The sequence below is a fragment of the Neoarius graeffei genome, chromosome 3 (genome assembly GCF_027579695.1).
Source record: "Neoarius graeffei isolate fNeoGra1 chromosome 3, fNeoGra1.pri, whole genome shotgun sequence".
Lineage (NCBI taxonomy): Eukaryota > Metazoa > Chordata > Actinopteri > Siluriformes > Ariidae > Neoarius > Neoarius graeffei.
In genome coordinates this window covers 88,739,931-88,750,342 of record NC_083571.1, presented here as the reverse complement: position 1 = coordinate 88,750,342, position 10,412 = coordinate 88,739,931, and the positions used below count along the sequence as shown (strand labels likewise).

Here is a 10,412-nt window from a genome sequence, read left to right as displayed (position 1 = left end):
GTGACAATTAGAAGATGCCTGTGTGAAGCTAATCTATCGGCAAGAAGCTCCCGCAAAGTTCCACTGTTAAAAAAAAAAAAAGACGTGCTGAAGAGGATACAATTTGCCAAAGAACACATCGACTGGCCTAAAGAGAAATGGAAAAACATTTCGTGGACTGATGAAAGTAAAATTGTTCTTTTTGGGTCCAAGGGCCGCAGACAGTTTTTCAGACGACCCCCAAACACTGAATTCAAGCCACAGTACACTCTGAAGACAGTGAAGCATGGTGGTGCAAGCATCATGATATGGGAATGTTTCTCTTACTATGATGTTGGGCCCATTTATCACATACCAGGGATCATGGATCAGTTTGCATATATCAAAATACTTGAAGAGGTCATGTTGCCTTATGCTGAAGAGGAAATGCCCTTGAAATGGGTGTTTCAACAAGACAACGACCCCAAACACACCAGTAAGCGAGCAGCATCAGGGGTCAAGACCAACAAAATGAAAGTTATGGAGTGGCCAGCCCAATCCCCGGACCTTAATCCGATAGAAAACTTGTGGGGTGACATCAAAAATGCTGTTTCTGAGGCAAAACCAAGAAATGCAGAGGAATTGTGGAATGTTGTCAAATCATCCTGGGCTGGAATACCTGTTCACAGGTGCCAGAAGTTCTCAGAAACCGTGGTTATACAACTAAATATTAGTTTAGTGATTCACAGGAATACTAAATCCTTAAGACTTTTTCAGTTTATAATGAAAAATGCAGACACTGCTATTTTTTTGAACAGCCCAATGTTCATTTTTCTTCATTTTCTGTAAAGTAATTAAAATATTGATACATTTTTCTTCATGTTTTGATGTAGAATATAATGTGCATTGTTCCCAGTGCATGGAAATAAAAACTATTATAAGGATTTTGAGCTTTACTCACGTTTTTAAACGCACTGCTATTATTTTGAACACAACTGTACACTACCGTTCAAAAGTTTGGGGTCACTTTGAAATGTCCTTATTTTTGAAAGAAAAGCACTGTTCTTTTCAATGAAGATCACTTTTTAAACTAATCAGAAATCCACTCTATACATTGCTAATGTGGTAAATGACTATTCTAGGTGCAAATGTCTGGTTTTTGGTGCAATATCTCCATAGGTGTATAGAGGCCCATTTCCAGCAACTCTCACTCCAGTGTTCTAATGGTACAATGTGTTTGCTCATTGCCTCAGAAGGCTAATGGATGATTAGAAAACCCTTGTACAATCATGTTAGCACAGCTGAAAACAGTTGAGCTCTTTAGAGAAGCTATAAAACTGACCTTCCTTTGAGCAGATTGAGTTTCTGGAGCATCACATTTGTGGGGTCGATTAAATGCTCAAAATGGCCAGAAAAATGGCTTGACTATATTTTCTATTCATTTTACAACTTATGGTGGGAAATAAAAGTGTGACTTTTCATGGAAAACACAAAATTGTCTGGGTGACCCCAAACTTTTGAACGGTAGCGTACTTTGCCAAACTCTTGGATTAGACCAAATGGAGTCTAGGCTATAGCAGATATGGTGTTGCACAGAAAACCTAGATATGAACTCCTTTATGATTTAACTCCTTTTAAGTCAGTGGCTGCTCGTTCATAAGGGCAATGAACATATACACTCACTGCCCACTTTATTTGTAAGACCTTTGCATCTATATATTCAAGCAGTATTTCAGAAACTGCTGATCATCTGGGATTTTCATACACAACAGCCTTCAGAACTTGCACAGAATGACAAACCAAATACATCCAGTAAACACCAGTTCTGTGTGCAGAAATGCCTTGTTGAGAAAGTTCAAAGAATAACCAGACCATTTTTTTTTTTTTTTTTGCGCTGGCAGGAAGGCTAGTCATGAGAACACATGAAGTCTTGAGGCGGATGGGCTACAACAGCAGAATACCACATCAAGTTCCTATCCTGTCAGCCAAGAACAAGAGAGTCGGAGGCTACAGGTTCGATGAAACTAGACCGCTGAAAAATTGAAAAACAAAACCAACCTCATCCCATATGTTCAACCTCAGTCCTGAAGGTCCACATCGCTGCCAATTTTAACATTCAACTTCATTTAAGACATTGATGATGCAAATCAGTGGTGGGTTTCCCAAAAGCCTCTTAACACTAAGAGCATTTTAACTAGGAGAGTGTGTTCATCGTGCTGCTCGCTCTACCATTTAACGATCTTTGTGCTACGATGCTTTTGGGAAACTCGGCGCAATTAAGTTTCGAAGCCCTTCATGGTTGTGTAGAACACCAGTGCTAAATCTGAAACAAAATGATACTGTATATAGCACCAAAGATGTGCACAGGAAAAGAAAAAAACAACCCCACTGATTATTTGGTTACATTTTATTCTATTTACAGTCATTTGTTATAAATATAATACATGATTTTTGTCTGAAAAGCAAATCACATAGATACATTAAATAACAGATTAATCAGGGGTGGCAGGTGGACATGATTGGTTTGTAAAGAAAAAACATTTTTTCCTGTGAAGTCAGCCCAGTCCAGCCAAACTACATGCATGCCCAGAGTATTCCACATGTTACAGTACTGCAGTGGGCTACACATGCCACAACTTCTTAAATGGGTCACCACAGATGCCGTTTGCACCTCATTGGCTTTGACAGCTTGTACAGCCTGCTCACTGATCAAGAAATTATGCCATGGTCCATTAGGCAGAGCAAACAAGTCCTGCAGCAGGTTATATCTAATTATTCAGCTTCAAGATTCCACATGGTACAAAGTCTTTGTTACTGCAGAAGTGAAGCATTGTGCCTGAAATACTGGCAATACGAGGAGACTGAACACCCATTTATTTAGCAACACCCATGCACACACGCGCAGGTTTAGTCTTAAGTGTTGATTTGGATAAAATGGACTTCATAAAATAAAAAAAAAAAAAAGAAAAGAAAAGCTGATATGAGAAACATCCTGGGAAAGACAAAAAAAAATTATATTTCAAATCCATTATCTGCATTTAAGACAAAAACAACTATAGGTTGGTCTTTATCATCTCCCCAGAGATTACAAGAACGTCAGATGCAGTACTGCACTTAAACACGTTAACCTTGGTATTTTGTTTCCTTCCCCAAATTTTTTCCAATTCTTTTTAAACAAAAAGTAGAAAACCGCTGTAGTCTGAAAGAGAAACGTCACTGTAGGGTGGCGAGCTGAGGCTGGAGGAGCAGCAGCAGCAGGCCTGCACTGATGCCTGGCTCACACACTGTTAATGATGATGAGCGCTGGCATCGCACTCTGCTGGCTGGTCTCACACATTGTGCCTGACTGGGCGAGCTTGGCAAAGACCCGCGGCGTGCCCAGGTTATATACACCGGCCTGGAAGAAACAGGCCTTCAGCGAGAGCTGCTGGACTTCCTGAGGCCTCAGCTGCAGCTTGTACTGGGTCTGTCCCAACCATGTAAACGCACCATGCACCTCTAGTGACTCGGGGCTAACAAGAAGAGTGACAATTCGTTAGAGAACACACACAAAAAAACCCCCCAAAAAACACCACCACTACTTCACTATGTATTGGTAACTTGTGAAACACTAGTCAGTCTCGATTACCTTGTCGTTTTCTGGCGCAGGTCAATGATGACATCCACCTGAGCCAGGGAACAGTTGGACAGGGTCAAGATAACCGGTACCATGCATAAACTGAGGAGAGAAAGATGTAGTAGGAGTGACAAAGTGACTAAAGCCATTTGGGCTAGATATTTTGATGATTCAACTTCATCTTGGTTATTATTCACCAATATTCACTTTGTCTTTGGCAAATAGTTGTTAATTGTAACACACAAGAAATGGAAAAATTTAGCTGTTCACCCATGTTCATATACCAAAATAGCTACTTGTCAAATTTCAGACCAAAAGGTTACATTACGGTTCCCGTTTGTTTTACGAAATCGTTTTCCAGGACATCATAATTTAAAAAGGACAAGACATACAATGGTAGGTCATCGTATAAGAACTTTTCAGGGATGAGAGTGGGTGGTCATCAAAAAAGCAGAAAACAAGATGCCCCCCCTGGAAAATTTTGAAAAATAAGGCCTTACAAACCACTTGTCCTGCAATCTGAGCTGTAGTAGATTTAAAAAAAAAAAAAAAAAAAAAAAAAAATTATATATATGAGTGATTCCACGCTTATGGGTACTGAAATGGGGACAAGAACTTATTTTTAAAAATTCACCTAAAACCATTTCTTTTTTTACCATCAGGTCACAAAACATGTAATCTTTAATGAATGATATGTTAAAAGATAACTTTAATTTTCTGAGATGTAATAAAAACATATTTATATGCCAAAGTCAAGCCTATGAGTTCCAAAATGATGTCTGTTACATTACTTCTGTTACGATTGTCCATCTCGCGTCTGTTACAAATTAATTACAGTCTAGCTATATACCATGTTAATCTTATTGAAAGAATGTGTATGTTTATTCTACTACACATGTTTATTAATTATATTTGCTAAAACATCACCTTCCTATGTTTCAAAAAGTAATTCTACATTGTTAAAATTGAGAATATATATGTCCACAACACTTCTGTTACGTTCTGACTTTGGCATATAAATATGTTTTTATTACATCTCAGAAAATTAGTTATCTTTTAACATATCATTCATTAAAGATTACATGTTTTGTGACCTGATGGTAAAATAAAAAAAGAAATGGTTTTAGGTGAATTTTTAAAAATAAGTTCATGTCCCCATTTCAGTACACATAAGCGTGGAATCACTCATATATATGTTGTCTTTTTTATATATTTACATGAAAATATGTTTCAAATCAATAGGAGTATTGTTTGAATTCAAGATAAAATCACATTCTACATTCAAGGGTATGGTTATAATTCATGATCAACAAAAACGACAAACTAAATTCACATTAAACTTAAGTTTTATTAATTATCAAAATGTTCATATATTAAATAAAATTTTAGGGTGACTGACCTTTTCGCCCTATGTCCTCATTAGTTGCATATGATTTCTTCAAAAAGTCTTTTGAAATATTTACTGTAAGTTTTCAAAACTGTCAGCATTAATTCAGATTTACTGACCATCATAATGTTCAATGTACTAAATCAAACGAATGCTGAGTTTATGGGATGTCTATGTACACTTTATACAATTATTTACAGTTCACAGTCACTTCTCATTTTCATTTAATCATTTCGACTTCTTCAGCTTTTTGGCCAAAGACAAGAGCTTGTCAGTCCTCTCTCTGTTTTTTATACCAGCATTGATTTCACGTACCTTTGCTTCGTCTCGTTTGTCAATTCTATTCGGCATTTTGAGTAAAAAAGCCGATACGAAAGAGAAACGTATTTCTGAAGAGCAGCGACGATGAACATGTGCAAGTTTCGATAAAATAGAACAGATGCGGGTACTTTTGTAAGAACTGTTATGATTGGCTTTTGTTCTCTCCCACACTCTTGTAAGAACTGTTATGATTGGCGATCATGCTCTCGCCAGCGATGTTTTGGCCAATTACATTGTATATAACACGTATTCTACCGCGAGACTTAAGATGGCGAAAACGTAAACATGTAACATCATCGTAGGACTGAATTACGCTTGAGTATCACGAAGGAACATACCCCAACCCCCTCAATAAATGAAAAAAAAAAATCTCAACGAATTTGGCATAATATAAAAAAGTTGACTTTTACTCAGAAAAAGCGGAAATCCGCCGAAAAGCGGAAAACTCTCATCCCTGCTTTTGCAAGACTGGCTGTTTATTACAGGACCATTAATTATACAGTTTTTCATCAAGTCTGTGAGAGGATTGATTTGTCCAGAGGATTTGGGTGTTTTTCAGTTTTGCTAGCCGTTACCGAAAAACAAAATCGATAAGGGTTTGATTAAAGCCGAGCTGCCCTCTATAGCTGTGAAGCGTGTTCATGAGGTACTTTGTATTGCCAGTTACAATTCTCGATCTTTTGGTCCTCCTATTAGATGAAAGACAGTAGGAGGAGAGGAAGACAAAAGAACCAGAGAGATAAAATAAAAGAGTGCATGTGACATACTGTATATTCTCAGGCTTATTCATCTCCATAATAACTGGGTCACTTAGCCAGAGCACTGATCTTTAACCTAGTTTCAGTTTCCAGGTGGCGTGACGATTTATTTTCCACTGAGAGGCCATGAATATACAACAACTTCCGCAGCACCTCTGGTCAAATCCAGTCACTTTAATGAACACACTAAGTCCGATACAAGGAGATCATTCTGATAAGCCAATTAGATTGGAGCAATAATTAAAGATGTGTAAGGCTGGATGGTTCCTCAAAAGAGTGTGAGTGAGAGACCTTTTCTGTGGGAAGGGGTGGTCATAGGACTCAGGGTAGTGCAGACAGGTCTTAATGAGATGAGAAAGTTGTTCCAGTGAGGGTCTGCTGATAGGAGGTGGAGGATCAGGCTTGAACTTTAGCAGCACCATCTCCTGTGTTTCCTGCCACGCACAAAATAACACAGTGCCAGTTCAAAGCTGTGTCAAAATCCTCGCACACGAAGTATTCAGAAGGAGAAACAGAGGGATGCAGTTTAGTGGTAGTGTGTGAGATAAACGAGTGAGTGAGCAACACCTGCTCTTGTATGTATGACATAACTCCCTCACGTGAAGGACCTCCTCAATGAGTGCTTATGGCCGCGGCTACTATGCAACAGTAGTTTATTAAAAAAAAAAAGGGGGGGGGGGGCACATGATGTAATCTGTTCCAGAGGAGCAAGCACTAAATGAATTACTTAACGTTTAATGGAAAGGATAGGAATGGTTGAAAGATTAAAAGGTTTAGACAGCTGGGCCAAAACTAAACAAACGTGTAAATAATAAATTATTTAAAAAAAACAAACAAACACTTTATTCTGTAACTTCCACCATAGTGTACGCATAACAAAAGGCACACATCCATGGTGAGAACCAGGTAATAACTTGTATTCAAGTCCTGAACTCAGTAACAGAGTTTGGAACAAAGTGAAGTTTACCATATTTTCACTCAAGCAAATGGTTCGGATTTCCTCTCAGTACAGAGGCAGAGGAGTAGCGTGGCACAAAAATGCTCATGTGTCATGTAAGCACTACTAGAAGAGTTAAAGGAACAGTCCACCGTACTTCCATAATGAAATATGCTCTTATCTGAATTGAGACGAGCTGCTCCGTACCTCTCCGAGCTTTGCGCGACCTCCCAGTCAGTCAGACGCAGTCAGACGCGCTGTCACTCCTGTTAGCAATGTAGCTAGGCTCAGTATGGCCAATGGTATTTTTTGGGGCTGTAGTTAGATGCGACCAAACTCTTCCGCGTTTTTCCTGTTTACATAGGTTTATATGACCAGTGATATGAAACAAGTTCAGTTACACAAATTGAAACGTGGCGATTTTCTATGCTGTGGAAAGTCCGCACTATAATGACAGGCGTACTAACACCTTCTGCGCGCTTCAGCAGCGCATTGATACGGAGTTCAGATATCAATGCGCTGTCAAAGCGCGCAGAAGGTGTTAGTACGCCTGTCATTATAGTGCGGACTTTCCACAGCATAGAAAATCGCCACGTTTCAATTTGTGTAACTGAACTTGTTTCATATCACTGGTCATATAAACCTATGTAAACAGGAAAAACATGGAAGAGTTTGGTCGCATCTAACTACAGCCCCAAAAAATACCATTGGCCATACTGAGCCTAGCTACATTGCTAACAGGAGTGACAGCGCGTCTGACTGACTGGGAGGTCGCGCAAAGCTCGGACAGGTACGGAGCAGCTCGTCTCAATTCAGATAAGAGCATATTTCATTATGGAAGTATGGTGGACTGTTCCTTTAAAAGGTTTGCAGATTTGAACGCTTGTCGAAACTGATTGCAACACAATAGGTGAAGTGAAACTGAATACAAAAACACTACACACGTAGCGATAATATATTGAGATACCTATATACCCCCCCCTCCACACACACACGTACGTGTATGTATATTATTTATACCCTGTCCACACTAGGGATTTTGTACCGATACAAAACTACTTTCGTACCACAGCACCTGTCCACACTAGCAACTATACCGGTCCTGTAGCGGTATAACTGTATCGGTACACAACCCACAAATGTATGGGTTTCGTACCGGTACAGTATCGGTACTGTAGCGCTTCGCTGTAGTGTGGACAGATGAAGCGGCTCTGTATCGATACAAATATAATGCGCAAAGTCACACACCTCAATCGATGTCTTCGCTGAATAAAATAGTGAAGAACGGAGATTCGTTTGTTTCTTTCTCAACTGCCTCGCGCGTTTTATACGATTCGACTGAATAAATGACCACCAGAAATACTGTACATTGACAACAAAAAGCACACACACGTTGTTTCATCCGTATGGAAGCCGCGAGAGGCCCTTCATATAATCCTTTTTTTTTTTTTAAATTCACTTTGTTATCCCGAGATAACGACAATTAATTCAGGATCTCAAGAAAACACCACAACTAATTCAAGATCTCGAGAAAACAAAACAATTATTCCGTGATCTCGAGAAAACAAAATTATTTCATGATCGAGTAAACAGCTGAGAAATGGTTCATTCAGGTGCGCCAAGAGACTTGCGATATGCTGACTTTGGGGCTATTTCTCATTCTGTATAGACGCAACTTTGGTCATTAGAATGTCTGGAATAATCGATCACCTAATAAGGCAATATTTTGATCAGGGGTTGACACAGGGAGAGATTGCATTAAGTCTTTTAATACGGGATCATTTCAAAACTAGTCCGCGGCACCTCCGCAGAAGACTGGCCCGGCTTCGTCTCTACCGACGGAGATACAGTGATCCAGCTGAGATCACGGAATAATTGTTTTGTTTTCTCGAGATCTCGAAATAACGGATGCCGTATATTCTCGGGAGGAAGTTACTCGGTAACCACGGAAACATTTCGCGCACGCGCATTTCAACTACCGTGAAAGAAAACCGCAAACATTTCTCGCTAGTGTGGACAGACGCACTAAACTATACCGGTATACTTTGTATCGATACAGTTACACCACTTTCGTACCGGTATAAGTGTGAACACAGCAATAGATAGACAGACACACCTCTGAACTGGGATTAGAAATTGTTTTTAAAATCACTCAAAATGAGGAAATGCGAGCAAAAGTGTGGAGTCATTTGACAGATACCTCTTTCTGTTTGAGTGAGCATGCCTCTTTGCCAATAGTTTGCAAAGCAACATGGAGTTGTCCCTCTAGAATGAGCTGCTTGTTGTCCTCCACAACATAAGCCTGCAAAACAAATACAAGGCATTAGAAACATTAATTCAGAAATTTAACACAATGTAAAGCTCAAAGCCCCAAATGGGGCTTAATTTTGCTTGGGGGGGGAGGGGGGGGACCCTGCAACATAATGACAGTGGATGAAAACTCCAAAATGAGTAGACGAGTTATAGAATAGGGAAACTCATACATGTCAACCTATACGGATTGTCCGGAAATTATATGGATTTTAGCTCATTTCAAGGGCGTATAAACAAAGTCTTACGGATTTTCAGTATTTTCTGACCTAAATTTATTTTGTGTGTCTTACTTGAACATTGTCAGCTGATCGTCGCAAAAACATACAAAAGCTCGATTTATAGACAAACAGCGTGTATGCAGGGGCAGATAACCCAGACTATGTGAAACCGGAACTGACTAGTGGCCTAGTGGTAGTGTGTCCGCCTCTCGATCGGGAGATCGGGAGTTTTATTCACGGTCGGGTCATACCAAAGACCATCATAAAAAAATGGTACCTACCGCCATCTGGCAAGGCACACTGCAATACAGATGTGCATGGGGGGTTAAACTCTCGTGGTTACCAGAGGACTAGCCCCCCACTGTAACCCTAGCTATGTAATAGGCGAGAGGCCGAGGGCTATGGAAATGGAGATCGGCGCCGCCCGATGCGCCACATACGGGTTGGGCCTGGTTAATACTTGAGTGGGAGACTGCCTAGGAATACCAGGTACTGAGCAATTCCAGCGTTATGGACGTGACACTTGAACTCAAAATGGCAACAAATGACCCAGTGCATGTTTTATTGTCTCCCAGTATTTAAACAGGTGTTGCATATTTTAAGGCTGTACCATACTGGAGAAGTGATAGAACAAGAACAATTCCCATAGTACATCTAGGGCATGCCAGAAAACGCCAATAAAAGATGCGTTATGGATGTGACAGAAAAAGTATCACTTTTCTTGGGTGACTGTACATTTTTATCAAACTCTGTGAAATTGTAAACCTAATGTCGAAATGGAGAGATCCATTTGATAGAGGGGTCCAAGGTGAATATTAAAAAATCTTTGTTTAAAATATTTTGTATTTCATGCAGAGTTTCGGAAGGAAAAGTCAGCGTTATGGATGTGACGAAATTCCGTTTT

The 10,412-nt window shown here is 39.7% G+C and overlaps 1 protein-coding gene across 3 annotated transcripts in view; it reads right to left on the bottom strand.

The window, feature by feature from the left end:
- Positions 1-2,350: 2,350 nt before the first annotated feature.
- The window catches only part of trappc8 (trafficking protein particle complex subunit 8), a 93,327-nt gene continuing 85,265 nt past the window's right edge, over positions 2,351-10,412 (bottom strand). For all 3 annotated transcript variants that reach the window (XM_060917614.1, XM_060917615.1, XM_060917616.1), the window contains 4 exons: positions 9,178-9,279; positions 6,332-6,474; positions 3,587-3,676; positions 2,351-3,470 (listed from right to left, as the gene is read on the bottom strand). In XM_060917614.1, coding sequence (XP_060773597.1) covers positions 3,236-3,470; positions 3,587-3,676; positions 6,332-6,474; positions 9,178-9,279 — 570 coding nt within the window. In that variant the 3' untranslated portion in view covers positions 2,351-3,235. The remainder of the gene's footprint in view (positions 3,471-3,586; positions 3,677-6,331; positions 6,475-9,177; positions 9,280-10,412) is intronic.